Here is a 17,165-nt window from a genome sequence, read left to right as displayed (position 1 = left end):
ACAAGAATAACAATTACTAAAATGTTATGTTTTTATATAAATTTCTTCCAGTTCAATTATATCAAAAATTACACACAAAAAATCAAAAGTTGTTAACAACTCCTTAAAAGTGAGCAACTTGTTTGCACAATGTGGCAACTTGTATGCACAATGTTGCAACTTGTATGCACAATGTTGTATGTTCTGCTTGTATGCACAATGTGGCAACTTGTATGTGCTGCTTGTATGCACAATGTGGCAACTTGTATGCACAATGTGGCAACTTGTATGTGCTGCTTGTATGCACAATGTGGCAACTTGTATGCACAATGTGGCAACTTGTATGCACAATGTTGCAACTTGTATGCACAATGTTGTATGTTCTGCTTGTATTACAGCACAATGTTGCAACTTGTATGTGCTGCTTGTATGCACAATGTGTAAAAGGTTATTTAACTCGGGTGTAAAAAATTCTAAATAAATATTCATTAAACACTTATCATTGTTAATTTTATAATTAATTAAACAATATAAATTTTGTGAATTGATAGGCCCTTAACCTTTGTCCTGCTGAACCTGAAAGGACTTGAACAATTCTATTTTGAAACAGTCCATTATCAATCTATACACATTGTTATTTACTTTGACATAATCAAAAACTTGTTGTTTTACTTTAAGACTATGATTACTTGTTATTTTTACTTTGAGGCTAAAAAAAACTTTATTATTTTACTTTGAAACTATGATTACATGTTATTTTACTATGAGACTATCAAAAAACATTGTTATTTTACTTTGAAACTATGATAACTTGTTATTTTTACTTTAAGACTATGATAAACTCTGTAATTTTACTTTGAGACTATGATAAACTCTGTAATTTTTACTTTGAGACTATGATAAACTTTGTTATTTTACTTTGAGACTATGATAAACTTTGTTATTCTACTTTGATACTATGATAAACTTTGTTGTTTTACTTTGAGACTATGATAAACTTTGTTGTTTTACTTTGATACTATGATAAACTTTGTTATTTTACTTTGCAAATATGATAAACTTTGTTATTTTACTTTCAGACTATGATTAACTTTGTTATTTTACTTGGAGACTATGATAAACTATGTTATTTTATTTTGAGACTATGATAAACTTTGTTATTTTACTTTGCGACTATGATAAACTTTGTTATTTTACTTTGAGACTAAAGTAAACTTTGCTATTTTACTTTGATACTATGATTAACTTTGTTATTTTACTTTGAGACTATGATAAACTTTGTTATTTTACTTTGAGACTATGGTAAACTTTGTTATTTTACTTTGAGACTATGGTAAACTTTGCTATTTTACTTTGAGACTATTCACTTTGAGACTATGACCTTTGTTATTTCACTTTGAGACTATGGCAACACTTTGTTATTTTACTTTCAGACTATGATAAACTTTGTTATTTTACTTTGAGACTATGATAAACTTTGTTATTTTACTTTGAGACTATGATAAACTTTGTTATTTTACTTTGAGACTATGATAAACTTTGTTATTTTACTTTGAGACTATGATAAACTTTGTTATTTTACTTTGAGACTATGATAAACTTTGTTATTTTACTTTGAGACTATGGTAAACTTTGTTATTTTACTTTGAGACTATGGTAAACTTTGCTATTTTACTTTGAGACTATTCACTTTGAGACTATGACCTTTGTTATTTCACTTTGAGACTATGGCAACACTTTGTTATTTTACTTTGATACTGTGATAAACTTTGTTATTTTACTTTGATACTATGATAAACTTTGTTGTTTTACTTTGAGACTATGATAAACTTTGTTATTTTACTTTGATACTCTCACAGTGAAGAGTGTATGGTAATACTGCATGAAGACAGGGAGGAAATAGTGGGGTGCATATTACAGAAACATTCTATAAAATTCACTGATCTATATTCCAACATTAGCATTGATACAGAGAGAAAGATAAAAGCATATTACTACCAGTATAACTTCTCTGATGCAATAAATAAACAGATAAAGGAAAAAACTTATTGCCGTATAGACCAGGGAATGCAGACATTATAATCTAGCACTGTCTTGCTAAAGTCATTTGTAGGTATAAGTTTCAAAATATCTCAACTTTGGTGGTCTATGAACAGTAATTTCATAATTGATATTTATTGGTTGCACCTGTAGAAGGGAAGAGCCTGTCAATATTAGCAGTTTTACTGATGAGCCAGGATGTTATTTTTTCTGAAACACCAGTTACAATATGGTTAAATTTATAATCCCCGGATTAAATGTCAAATCAATTTCAAACATTTTCTCCATACACTAAATTTTTGTTATCAAAACTGGATTTATTTAGCACGGAAGTTTGCAGAAACACCAGCATAAAATGTTATTTCTAATCCAAATTGTACCGTTACATATTCTAACATAATTCTGATATTTAATCAAGTACATTTGTGTAACCACCAATACCTTAATATCAACTAATGCAGTATTAATGACAGAGGTGGGTCTGCTTTTGTTTGCAGTCTGACCACACTCAACAATATAAGTAAGTAGACTGACAAGAGAAATGGTCAGTTCCCAAATCAAAAGGGCCTATATACTCAAAATCAGTTAAGAAAAGGTTTAAGTAGAAACCTTTTTTGAATTCTTCAAACTATACCTTGTTTTCTGAGTGTGAACTGTAAGCATGGAAACAGGAGGTTTTAGTATGTTTGGCAGTGATCAGCCACATACCTTATTTATTAACATTTTACATGCATAAAATCACTAAAGAAAACATTAAAATGCATTAAATGCAAAGAACATGCAACAAAATACCTTTCATCTAACCACAATGTTCTTGTAATGTTCCCAAATCATTTCCAGAAAAGTATAAACTGTTGTAAACAGTACCGGGTCAATTGAGGAGAAGTTATTTTGGGTAATTTCTAATGCTTTGGACTCCATGTGGAGTTTAGGGTCATTAAAAATGTGAAATTGACTGGTTAACCCACATTATTTTGCTATTTTCTCCTGTCTATTATGTAACAAGCCTTGTGCATATGGTAAATACACATGTAGCATATAAAACATGTAAGTCCTTAACACTACACAAACTTTATTTCCCTCCAGAATCAAATTACGCTTGTAAACAACATTGATAAAATACTAACTCAAAATCATTTCAAATGTAAAATACATTTTTTCCATCTAAAAATCATTTGTTTTACCTATCATGACAACCCAGTTGGACTCAAACCCATGACATCTTGGTTAAGAGACTTTAACCACTAGACTAAGACCAACAACCCTCATTTTTTTTATAAATACTTATATCAAAAGTCAAAAGTGACTTACCTTGCTTATTGAGAACGTGAACATGTATACTATGTTTGGCAGTACGCGTACGGTTACGTAGAATGTTCTGGGCCATGCACTGATACAGGCCCTGGTCAGCAGACGTCACTTTAATAATCTGTAGATTTCCAGACGGCAGGATTTTAAAATGATCTGAAATAAAGAAAAGAAATTTATTGTTATTATTTCATAAAGAAAACATGAAATGATCTGAAAATAAGGAAATAATTTATTGTAATTATTTCATATAAACAAAGCTCGGAAACACAAATCTATAGAGCATTCACATAATTGTGAACAATAAAGGTAAGGCATGACCAGAAACACAAATCTATAGAGCATTCACATAATTGTGAACAATAAAGGTAAGGCATGACCAGAAACACAAATCTATAGAGCATTCACATAATTGTGAACAATAAAGGTAAGGCATGACAATCATCGCAATTGTGGATATTTGTAAAGTGATGTTAAAAGAAAGAAAAAGCAGACCATAAATAGTTGCATATAAACAATTAAACCAGACTGTGACAAACTATTTAGAGAATAGTGTACTCTGACAGACAAGTCCTGATTTTACTTACTAAACACAAGATTGTAAAAGGGTTGCCTTTATAAACTGGTTTTATTGTTTTAGGTCTTTCTAAAGAGTTGGTCTATAAGCACAGGTTAGACTATAGCAGTAACTGTTGTCTGTAATAAAAGATCTAAACTCTAAAGAGCTTATTTTGTATTGTTTTAAACTTGTCAGCTTGAAATAAAACTTTATCTTTAGAGGCAGTGTACAATCAGCATCTATAATTAGACAAAAATCATAAAAATGTTTCAGTAATTAAACATCTGATAGTGTCCTTATTTCGTTAATAAAGCTTTCTCACTATTTCACCATACTAGGCAAAAACACAAGAACAAGCTGGCCTGTGTTTTACAAAAAAAGTGTAACAATGGTAAAATAGTTACACCAGATGTATTACATCAATGTAATAATTATATCTAGTGGCATCTATTGGCATGATACAATGTAAAGGGAGTCCATAATAACACAATAAGCTTAATTAACAGCCTATTGTGATACAATACCATGCCCTGATAATGACGTCTATTTCTTTGTAACATTCCCTTTTTTTTAATCATACACACCAAATGGCTGAATTAATACTAAAAGCATTATTTCTCTGTTACTTAGCTAATTCTGATTTATATATCTCAAGTGATTAATAATAAGCTACGATTTTTATACGCAAAAAATAAACACTTGGAGAGTTGCTTGTGTTTTTTTTTTTTCTTATCCCGTTTTTTTTTTCTTTATATTTTTTTCATACTTGTTATTTTATGTATCAGTATTCACCATTTAAAAGAGTGTCCTTTTGAACTTATAATGTGAAGGTAGAATAGTCAGACACGTGGAGCCTAGTAAACACAGGACCACTTCTGTTCCCTTTATAATCTACCCCCTATCTTATATCTACTATGTATCTTTCATTAAAGAAATATCATTTCACATTACTCATGTTCCTAATCTTGACATGTTACATTTAACATTTGAAAATTTCCTGACTAAAAAAATTCTATGACAAAGTGCCCCTTCTTCAGATAAATATCAATCAAGTGTATATATAATAGATTTAATTGTGTAAAATGGCGTTTAGAAATTAATTAATGATACCTTTTATGGTGAACAAGACAGAAGAAGGTACATATTCATTATCTTTTACTTACTTCACCTCATCTTCATTAACAATGTAACAAACATAATTATTATGCATACAAAAGAAGCAATTTCTAAGCCTAGTTTAAAATATAGCTTTTTTTAACGGAAATATTCACTGTTTTGTGTTAACAGCTTTTGTAATGATGTTAAATATTCCAGCATGATTTGTCCAATTAGATTAATATCTAAATAATAATCTTAACCCTTACTATGTTTATTATCTTAAATGGACTTGCCTATCTTACAATCTGGACAAAACCATTCATCATTTTTAGGGAAAATTTCAAAATAAGTACTGACTGAACCATGACAGAATGATACAGGATGTGCCTGTTTTGGTTACATGTTTAGATTTATTAATGACTATTTTCTATGCAACAATATTTCAAGTAACTTATAATCTACAGTAAAGGTAACAAGATAATGTTTTATTAGATATCTATGTTACAATGGACATAATGGTCAGTGTCCGAGGTTGATCACTGTCAGAGCCTTTTTGGACACACAAGTAAATGTTATAAATTTGCTTTCTGGGAAATGGCTTAAAATACAAATTTCATCTCTTTTGTGACCAAAATAAAGGAAATAATTTTGACAAATGATAGCTGCTGTAAACATAGCTCTCTATACTATTATTCTTAAGTGCATTATTTTCCTCAGGTTTCTGTTTCTCTGAATGCTGCCAGGAATGGAATAACTTTCCTGTATTTTTAAAGCAAAAAACAAGATTCTGTTTTATCTGTGCACAGGGATTATTATGATAAATAAAAGATGGTAAAACTTGCAGGCTGTATTGCACCATGATCAAACAATATTATACAGTCATATTTTTGTTACATATAAAGGGAAGTCTTGGCATGGGCTGCTTGAAGTGCGGCCAAAACGCCCTGTAATTGGTGCTTATAGTCCCAAAAAATGTACATTATCATTAGATATACGATAAGCCAATCTGACTTGAAACATTTTAGATAAATCATAATTATTATTATCTAAAACAAGGATGTTTTATTACAGTGATATGTCAGTTTAAATTAACCTGTTAATTTGGCGAGGGAATTGAAAACATTTGGGGCTAATTATGAAGTATTCATTTTTGATAATGTTTGGATATATATATGTATATCTTAATAGATCTTTATCAGGGAAAATTACTGTGAAAAAAGGAATTTCTGAATGGTCTCTTAACTAAGATGTATATTCATATATCAAGATAAAGGCCTCTTTGGAAAGAAAATCCTGTTTCTCACAGATGTTTATGGGTAAATTTTGTCAGTTTTCACAAGTTTGCAACTAAAACATTGATAAGATACAAACATTTCCAGTCATCCTGACAAACTAATAGCCAAGAACTGGCGGGATTTTTTTTTCATATATAATATACAAAATCTAGAAAAATTGAATATTTTTTAAATGAAAAATATTTCCAGAATTAGAGAAACATTAATAAACACTTGAAGCTTCATGTAAACATTTAAAGTAAATAGTTAAAGAATCATTTAGCTTTTGACCGATTTTACATATATTTCAATCAATTTTTCATTTTTCAAAAGCTTATCAAATACCAAGACATTAAGTTCAGTAAATATGAAATTCCAAGGCTGCAAAAATTCAACATTACAAGATGAACAACATAAATCATATCAAAATCTGGTCTATCATTGATGATTCTATTCTTAGTATTCAAGATAATTAATAGCCTTAGTTTTTACTTACTAAGGATATAATGTAAGAAATGTAAAATAAATGAAAATAACTCTATATATCTTGCTAGCTTAAAATTTCACACCTTTTTCTTTTGTATCTTGATCAAGGGCAGATAATCTATGGAAGTTTTAACTGGTGAAAACAAATCAGTGTTCATTTTAACAGAGACTTAATGACCCGAGGAAAATGGCCTGCGGCACATATTCTCACTGAAGAGAAAATTATGCATAACCTTACTTGGTTACTGAACAGCTTCACGATGATCAGTCACAACACTTAAATGAAATTTGATATTTTTTACTCGCTTTTAACAAAGCCGTACCTTTGAAAAGGTAATAGGACAAATTGTATTTACTTTTCTAATGCTAAACCACGCACCGCTCTCAAAAATATCAGAGACATAAAACGTTCTTTGTTAAGGCTTTTGACTTTGCAATTATAACATTTTCTACACTAGAATGTAATTTAAATATGTCATTTAAAAGAGATTTTCTTTCCCTCTAAAAGCACATTATACTTATCAGTACAATTTTGTAGAAAATTACTCAAACTTTAGAACCATTTATGATATAACAAGCTTACAGAAATGAAATACATCATAGAAATTGAAGCATATTAAAAACACATAAAACCTAATAACTCAATTTGAAACTTAAGAAAACGTATTCGAGATAAAATTTCTTCAGAACGATATGCATGTACATTCTTCATTTTTTCCCATTTAAGAACGAGAAAATTGGACCTATTTAAAACACATTAACACAAGTTACATAGACTAACATTGTTCTGAAAAAGAAATTATTAAGCCACTCCCATCATCTGCTATTTCAGTTAGTAAAGAGATTTTCTTTCATTTAGTTAATTTTTTGGGGAGATGTTTTATAAATGAGCGATATCTTCCGTTTACATTCAAACAATTTGTAACCTATCATAAAAGCTTATCCATTTATTCATTACAGTTAATATTCAAAAATTTGTATTTTTTACAGAAGACTTGATATTTATTTAATTTAAAATGTTTGTTTTGTCTTTTATACCAATTTTAGTATTTTTTGGTTGTATTTTAGCCGGCTGTTACGTGTAATAACAGTTACTCCCCATGTGATTTCTGAATCTGCGGTAAGAGACTTTGTTTGTTTGTTTGTTTCATTTAACGCCTTTTCCCAACAGTATTTCAGTCATATAGACGGGTAGTTTCCTAACCATCGTTCCTGGAGAGTTACACCAGTACTAGACTACCTTCCTCCGCAATAAACTACCAAAGCATCTCCTGGGGATCAAACCCATGCCAGAGAGGTAACTGGATTAGAAGTCATCGACTCTAACCCCTCGGCCAGGCGGTGAGAGACAAATGACCAAAAGATATTCAATATTCATGATCATGTGCCCAGAAAAAAAAACATTCGCACATTCAGACTCAGCATGTGCTGGGGAAAAAAGGGTTTGAACATTTAAATTTAGAGGTTCATTATGTGACAATAAGACATAGCATGAACATTTGCAGAGGAATTTACTATGTCCTACTATAAAATGACAACTTCTAAACTTGGTAGTAGTAACTAACTTGTAAGTAATAGACAAATTTTCTCCAGTTTTTGTAAGAATTTTATCTACTGAGGAAATTAATCGAGTCCGGTAGTTTTGGGATTCTGATCCAAAACTCTGCTCAAAAAGCCAACTGACTTAACCCTTAACATGCTGATTTTATGTAATGGATTTGCCCTGCTTTGGATTTGCCCTGCCCAGCCCTGCCTTGCTCTATCTGTCTGTTCATGGTTTCGATATTAGAATATAAAATTGAGTTTACTCAACAGGATAGAACCTGGTCAAACTGTAGGGATATGCATGCATACATGCTGGTATTGTCTCTACACTGGTGGCAAATGCTAATCGCTTTCCTTTCAAGCAAGTTAAGAACTATATATAATATATAATGAAGAGCTAGAAGGAAAGTTGTTAACATTTTCTGGCACAGTTACCCCCTCCCTAAATTGACTGCATATGTCACTGACTGAATGCAATAAATTATTACAAAGACAGAATTCAGTCTGCACAGTTTCAATTAAATTCAGGGTTACAGCCAGTTACACCCCAGGTCACTGATTAGTGGGAACACAACAAAAAATATTCACAACAGACACATATCCTGACTCAATGTCATTTTAAAAAGCTTGACATTAAGGTTTTTGCTAACCATTGAAATTGTTCTTGATACATATTTCAGTTTGTTAATACGGGACATGAATTATTTTGAAAAACTGATGTTCCCTGAATAACAAGGTTATTTAAAATATATACATGTATTTCTTGCCATATTTTAACCTATCAAAGGGCAAAGAAATAGATGAAAGATGGTGGATCATCACAAAAGCTCCTTTATGCACTAAAGATGAATTAAGAAAGTATCCAAAAACCTTAAACTTTTAAAATGAACAGATTGCATGTAAAACTTCCATTAAAAATCTGAACAGCACCTATTACATCAACTTTGTAATTCTAGACTTCGTTTTGGTGCCTAATTGTACAAAAATCATTTAATATTCTCTTTGAAAAGTGTGGTTGTAAGGAAATCATGGTGACATTCTAAATAATCTCCTTTATAAAACTAGACATGACAAGATATGAACCTTAATCATACTAAGTGTGCACATTTTTTCCCCTCATTACATATAACATTAGTTAGTCTTAAATATATCCTTGTTCAATGTCTTATAAAAATATATCTTTTATAACCTTATAATTGACAAACTCTTTCAATACTTATCAAATACAAATCACAAAATCTATATCATCTTAATTACTTTAATTTCCATAAAGTTTAATACTGTGTCGACTTTTAAGGTGAAAGTATAGTTAGAGCACATTGAACTGTCATTGCTGTGATTTCTGATGACAAATGAGCTGTGTCATGACAAAACCAACATAATGGGTTTGCGACCAGCATGGATCCAGACCAGCCTGCACATCCGCGCAGTCTGGTCTGGATCCATGCTGGTCGCAAACCCAATATGTTGGTTTTGTCATGGCGCGGTTCAAATTATAATTTTGTAATAAAATCTCTGATCAAAATCAACAACAACAAAACATGACAAAAATAACGCTCAAACAAATAAAACAAAACTCATATGACTATACAAAGAGCTTATAAAACGCCCTGCATTTATTTATATAAACTTTAATTTTTATAAAACTAAGTAAAAGTGAAATCCAAACTAGAAATGTGTCCATAGGACACGGGTGCCCCCACCGCGCCACTGTTCTGTCAATCTTTTTACTAAGTCAAGGGAAATTACTCTACAAATACTGGATAAATCCACAAGCAAAACCCCAGGTGCAAATCTAAAATATGCTGAGCAACCTGCCTATAAGGTTAAATGACTATGTCAAATCCTTTTTGAGAAACTTGCGACACAAGTTGAAAATTGCAAAAATTTTCTAAGTGAAGGGCAATAACTCTAAAAATACTAAATAAATCCAGACGAAAATACCTGGTGCACAACTGCACATGCTAATCAATATTCCTGTAAAGTTACATGACTCTAGGTCAAATACTTTTTGAGTTACCTGCGACACATGTTGAAAATTGCAAAATTTTACTAAATCATGGGCAATAACTCTGAAAATAATAAAAATATCCAGACGAAAATACCCAGGTGCACAACTACACATGCTGATCAACATTCCTGTAAAGTTTCATGACTCTAGGTCAAATACTTTTTGAGTTACGTGTGACACAAGTTGAAAATTGCAAAATTTTACTAAGTCAAGGGCAATAACTCTGAAAATACTAAAAATATCCAGACGAAAATACCCAGGTGCACAACTACATATGCTGATCAACATTCCTGTAAAGTTTCATGACTCTAGGTCGAATACTTTTTGAGTTACATGCGACACAAGTTGAAAATTGCAAAATTTTACTAAGTCAAGGGCAATAACTCTGAAAATAATGAAAATTTCCAAACGAAAATACCCAGGTGCACAACTACACATGCTGATCAACATTCCTGTAAAGTTTAATGACTCTAGGTCAAATACTTTTTGAGTTACATGCGACACAAGTTGAAAATTGCAAAATTTTACTAAGTCAAGGGCAATAACTCTGAAAATACTTAAAATATCCAGACGAAAATACCCAGGTGCACAACTACACATGCTGATCAACATTCCTGTAAAGTGTCATAACTCTAGGTCAAATACTTTTTGAGTTACATGCGACACAAGTTGAAAATTGCAAAATTTAACTAAGTCAAGGGCAATAACTCTGAAAATACTAAAAATATCCAGACGAAAATACCCAGGTGCACAACTACACATGCTGTAAAGTTTCATGACTCTAGGTCAAATACTTTTTGAGTTACGTGCGACACAAAAGTGAACGAACGGACGGACGGATGGAAGGACGGACGGACGGACAAGGGTAAATCTAAATGCCCGCCACTAACGTGGGGGCAAAAAAATCAAAATTGATATAGGAAATACAACTGAATAAATTGCTATTGAAGAGTACTGTTATCAGGGAGACAACTCTTACCTGTATCTTTATCAATGATGGTAGAATGGTTGTATCTATACAATATTTTGCTTTGAGGTCGGCTGTAAGGGGGTTGGCAAGGAATCACGAGGTTCGAACCTTCAGAAACATTCAGATGAAGATCATCCAGCTCTTCAAACTTCCTTAATACTGAAAATACAAAAATAAGTAATAAGTGACAACTCATAGAAATACAAGGGAGGGGTGATTTTAACAGGGAGTTTGGAAATATCCAAGAATTATTGTATACAACATCTTTAGCCCTTGCCACACTAAACATATTAAATTGACTTGTCCATCCTTTAATCTGGACTAAACCATTCATTATTTTTAGGGAAAATTTGAAAATATTACTGACTGAATAGCTAACAGTGTAGACCATGATAAGACAAATACTCAAAATATTGATTGCCACGGTGAAATGACCACAATTTTGAGAGACCTCCTGACATAATGCTACTTTGTAAATTTTTTATAATGTTTATTGTGCAGGCATTTGCAATGTGTAACAAAGACGGCCACTGCATTTTTTAGGAAAGATTTTTTAACAATTTAAAAGCATTGTTATAAGATAGGTAATGTAATCATACTGGCATTTACAAAGAAATTACATTTGCCGTTAATGGAAGAAGTAATCACTGTCATATAACTGTCAGAAAATTGAGGCTGTTAATAATGTTTGCAAGTTGTCTGTACCACTCTTACCTGACCTTAAGGTGCCGTGTACTGTCGACAGTCATACTGTCAATGCTGTTGTGTCTATTAACCCATTTTTTTAGTAAAACAACAAGTAATAGTTGTCCTGGTGTAAGTTTCGTAACATTCCTGTTTTTTTTTATTTCTTAAATACATAATTATTTAATTATGCCCTCTTATCCATGCAACGTATAAAATTAAATGCAATATGAATATATCAATAACATCGTAACAGCATACAAAAAATCAACACAAAATTTAAAAAAAAATATTATAAAATAATACTTATATCAAGTTCATAGGAGTACATGTATTTAAATCGAGACCTGTAAATTTGTCTTTTGACATTCAGTTTTGATTCCAAAATTAAAACTTCAATTTCAAATATTATCTCAAATTCAACAAAAGACAGATACTTGAGTCCCAGGACAGTCTACTGCCTGCAAATAAATATAATCTATATCCTCACTCTTCGCAGTAGACTGCTTAAAGTATATAATATTAATTTCCCTTAAAAGAGCAATATGGCCTGTCCTTCAAAGCAATAAAAGGCCAAACTGTGCAAGGTACAGACTTCAGCTCTGTTCACTTTACCCATTTGTGTATAATAGTTCATGGGTAAAAGTTGGAAATTTAAAAAATCCTGAAAATCCTGAATTAAGCAGTGTTTTCTATAGTTTTACACAGGAAACAGAAGGCATTCAGGGGACAATCCTGAACGTCAGGAATAATCCTGAAAACTTTTACCCATGTGACATAATAATGGGAGTTTTACCTGCTTTAGAGATTTTTGCTGGTACGCTGAGTAGTGTTCCAAGTGTGCTTTGAGCTACACACTGAAACGTGGATTCGTGACCATTGTCCGGCAGAGAAGACAAGTGTAAATCTGTTCCTATCTGCTTAAATCCATACGGGTTATTTTCCTCAAAATATTCACCGTTGAACTTCCATCGTACGACGGAACTCGAAGGTTCGACACGACAGGAAAGAGTTGTGGGTGAATTCTGGGATACTACGCCTGAAGATGGCTCAACAGTAAAATGGGGAATCATATCTGAAAATAGATGAAAAGGAAATGATAATTATTTATTAAGGAAAGACAATTCATATTTGTGACATAACAATAAATATTGGCTGTTAATTGAATTAATACCAAGGAAAATATTGTCTAGGAACAGTTTTTGTTCTGTTAAAACATTAACAATTAATGGTTAGTGTTTAAGGAAAAGTTTGAGGACAGTAAACCAAGTTAACGTGTCCCGTATTTGCATTAAGAATATCTACAATTTTATATCATCGCATTATTGAAAAAAATAAATATGTACTTATAGGTAACAAAACACATTTGGCTTGTTTTTATCGTGTGATATTTCATGGTTCAAAGTTTAGGGTGTTTTGGGATTTAATCATAAAGGGCATAAGGCTGAGTGGTTAATATATCAAAGTAAAATTTGAAGTAGTCGAAGCATACAAGATTGTTATTATTTACAGATGACATCAAGTGATTGTTATATGGTAAACCTTTAATGTAACATTGTAAAATTCATCACTTTCAGCCTTCAAACATGGCATACACAAAACTCAACAATACTTATAAATGGATATTATAATTATTGAAGTAAAATATTCAGGTGTGAATATTTGAACATACATCAAAACATGTGATCTTGTTACCTAAACACTAGAACGTATCATCTTAATTAGACCTGTGAGCTGTTCCTAAATAACTGCATTAAAGTATGTACAGGATATATGGAGATTTCCTCAAAAGAGATCTCGTATTAAACCAACATTTAATGAAATTTCTATGTAAATGAATGTAGGAAATTGCAATTTCATTACAGTATACGGGGACTAATGACACCTGTTCAATTTCATTTTACAGGCAATATCATCATGGAGAAGATGACAGTGTCGCCAAAATAAAATTTAAACCTTTTGATACAGCGCCCTATGACAAATGATATCGTGAAAAACCAGCAGGTTATGTGAGATTTCATTACTAGAATATTCTAATATGAAAAAGTGAAAATACCTGGCCAAAACTTCAAGTAATTAATCAGCATGATAAATATATATCTGATACAGTGCAATACCAAGTACTAGTCCCCACTCTGTATGGACAGTCTGACAAATTATTATATTTATATTCACTGATAAGACAGTATTGTTATAAGTCTGGGTCCCAATTTTGTATAAAACAGCAGCAGACTGATTGGACACTCTAAGTACAGTTTTTTCTCCCTATCAATGTCATGCAGCACTACACATAGATAAGCCGACTCCAAGCTAGCTAAACAATTATGTTTAAAAAGTGATCATAGGTCTACAAAATTCTGATTGAAAACATAATTATATTATACTTGTTTCAGAATGTAAAGAAAATGCAAGAAGATTTTTTTTTGCCAGAAATATATCTAAAGATTTTTTATAGTACAGAGAAAAAAGATAATACAGAGGTTTCACATTGGTATGAAGTTATATTAACACACCCAGCAATCAGATTTTATATAGTATATCAAGATAAATTTCTGTAAAAACAATCACTCGTTTATCAATTTACAAAGAGAGAGAAAAAATCATCTCAAAACCCCTTAATCAGATCAGAATCCAATGCAAACAATGCGTATCAGCCTCCAAACAATGCAAATATCTCCAGATATCAGCAAGATTGTGATTTTTTTGTTTTTCTTTTATGCTGTATTGTATCAGAAAGTGCCAATCATGTTTCTGACAAACAACAAGTTCCAATGATTGATTGGACGCTTGACATCCGAGGGGGGGAAGGGGGCTATATCATTCTTTTATCCACTAAAACAACTGTTGGCATTATTCATTAACTATTGAAAGGTAACTAAGTGGGTTACATGAACTTATATAGAATGTACTTCAAGAATCGCCTCTCCTTTATTATAATGAACATTTCATTCTTGCATGTTTGTTTCATTTAAAAAAGTTTAAGAAAAGCAAGAGAATATTTTAACCAACAGATACTGCAAAGTCTTAGTGTAACTGTATGAGGAAAACTTGTAATAAATAAATGTTGAGAAAAAGTTATTCTACATCTGATATATAGATTACTTCATCTTTTATGCTTTTCCTGACAGTTTCATTATTATAAAACTACTTAGAATCAAAATTCAGAAGAGAAACAATAGAACTATTCACTCATAGCTTCACTGAAGCTGAACTGATGATAAACTATCCACTACCCTCTACCCTATCTCTCGTCTTGGTTCTTGCTGTCATTTTTCACCCCTAGACAGAACAACTGTTAGCAAATTTATCTTCAAGCCGGCACTTTGACACTTCCCAACAAATTTGGCTCAAAAAATACATTACTCTGTGTAATATAGTCTTGATAAATATCTTTACAAAATGCATCGCTAACTCTACAATATTTTCATCTGTTTAACTGATTTCTACTTACCATTTTTTGAACAGCACGGCAAGCAGAAAATATATATCTGTCATGGTGTACCATTAGATGTTAGTGATTAATGTGGAATAGATGAAGACTGGTTCACATTTATGCATACCTACCATGCCTGGTAAAGACGTAGGAAACATTAGAGAACCAATCTGCCAATACAAAAATTGGTCTTTTACGTACCAAACAATTTTGCCAATAAAAAATTGTGTCCTGAAAAAACAGCCATTTCTGCTGTGTTTATCAGCAGCAAGTAACAGGAATCCTATTTCAACGGACAAACATGGACTTATCTTCACGAAACTTCAACAAATACTTTCAAACATGTTGTGAAGATATATAGAAAACCTGTAATCTTTTTTCATAAATCCTGCAAAACTTTTATAAACAAAAATATATATCTAGACAGCATAAATCTGTGATACCTGCCAGGAAAATGCCCCTTCTAGCTACTTTAAACATAATTTTCAAGTCTCAGATTTCTCAGAAAATTCCCAGAGGAAGCAGATCAACATTTCATCCCTGCTTTACCTGATTACCTCCCCTATTTATCAAAGATACAGTATCAAGTAGGCAATTCATTATTTTCCAGTTTCAAACATTTTGAAGATATTTTTGCTATATACCTATCTATAACACATGGTACTGATCTACAAAACAGCGTCTGTGTCCTATATAACAGGCTACAAGATGCTTTCATATCACTTCTAGGATTTACTTTGGGGGTGTACATGTATTAGACAAAAGATATGCTGAAAAAAAACTTCCATCATGTGGAAATACTGCAGCCGTAACTCACGTCCAATTTTGTACCAAATATGACCATTGAATTTGACGGTGTACCTTAAATTTACAATCTTTTGGCTAATGTTTCTCGCGCTGTTTGATTTCAGTTTTAAAAGAATGTAAGAAATAAACCAAAAGGTGGTGAATGTTTGTACATTCAGTTATTTTTTTTCCAGTGTTTTTTTTCCAATATGACCAATGACCTATTGTAAACATGTATATTTAGAATGATCCCTGAAGCCTTAGAACTGTCACAGAGCTCAAGGACTATAATTTCTTGTCATACCAATTTTCCGGTGACAAACATTTTTAGCATGTTTTGATGCAACAATGTTGGAAAACTTAAAATCTATATTTTAAATCTATAATTTTATATCATCTAATCTTATTCAAGTTTGCTTCTGTTCTGACCAAAATGTCAAATGCATGTATGGCAAAAGAAGTGTTACTTTAATTATTAAGACCATATAATTGAAATTATATATATTATAAGATATAAAGATATGTATATTAGAAAACTTTTTCACTAATAAGAGAGAGACAATGTAAGTTGCCATGAAGCTTGGTCAGTAGAGGTGCAGAACAGTACCTCAAGCTTCCCAAGGCTGAAGTTCAGGTCATTCGCCAGTGATGAAGATTGAACATACTGTCAGATTTTGATGGGTGAGGATCTAACATTTAAAAGGATTGAATTTGAAGATTTGGAATCAAAATTGTAACATTTAATGTTTCTGGGATCTAAGTGTGTTTATGACCAGCTGTTCCAAAAGGGTATTCAAGTGTCTTAAACCATTCAGTCCCCATTCAACCTTTACAGTTCATATTAATTTCACTTGAAATGTTTCAAATTCTATAATAAAGCATGCTGAAAAAATGAGTTTTTTTTATGAAAACAGAAAATACAAAACCCATTTATAATATTCATCTCTTCAGTAATGCAATTTTAATGACTCTGCTTAGAAGATAAAGCACAC

The 17,165-nt window shown here is 31.5% G+C and overlaps 1 protein-coding gene across 5 annotated transcripts in view; it reads right to left on the bottom strand.

Moving 5' to 3' along the window:
• LOC132741581 (brother of CDO-like) overlaps nt 1-17,165 on the bottom strand; it is a 108,348-nt gene that overhangs the window by 14,460 nt on the left and 76,723 nt on the right. For all 5 annotated transcript variants that reach the window (XM_060729819.1, XM_060729970.1, XM_060729890.1 and 2 more), the window contains 3 exons: nt 12,751-13,029; nt 11,280-11,429; nt 3,331-3,483 (listed from right to left, as the gene is read on the bottom strand). In XM_060729819.1, the coding sequence (XP_060585802.1) occupies nt 3,331-3,483; nt 11,280-11,429; nt 12,751-13,029 (582 nt within the window). The remainder of the gene's footprint in view (nt 1-3,330; nt 3,484-11,279; nt 11,430-12,750; nt 13,030-17,165) is intronic.

This window comes from Ruditapes philippinarum, unplaced genomic scaffold (genome assembly GCF_026571515.1).
Source record: "Ruditapes philippinarum isolate M1 unplaced genomic scaffold, ASM2657151v2 ctg442_1_1_1_1, whole genome shotgun sequence".
In the NCBI taxonomy this organism is placed as follows: Eukaryota; Metazoa; Mollusca; class Bivalvia; order Venerida; family Veneridae; genus Ruditapes; species Ruditapes philippinarum.
The sequence above is the reverse complement of the archived record's forward strand: the minus strand, read 5'-3'. Positions and strand labels throughout refer to the sequence as shown.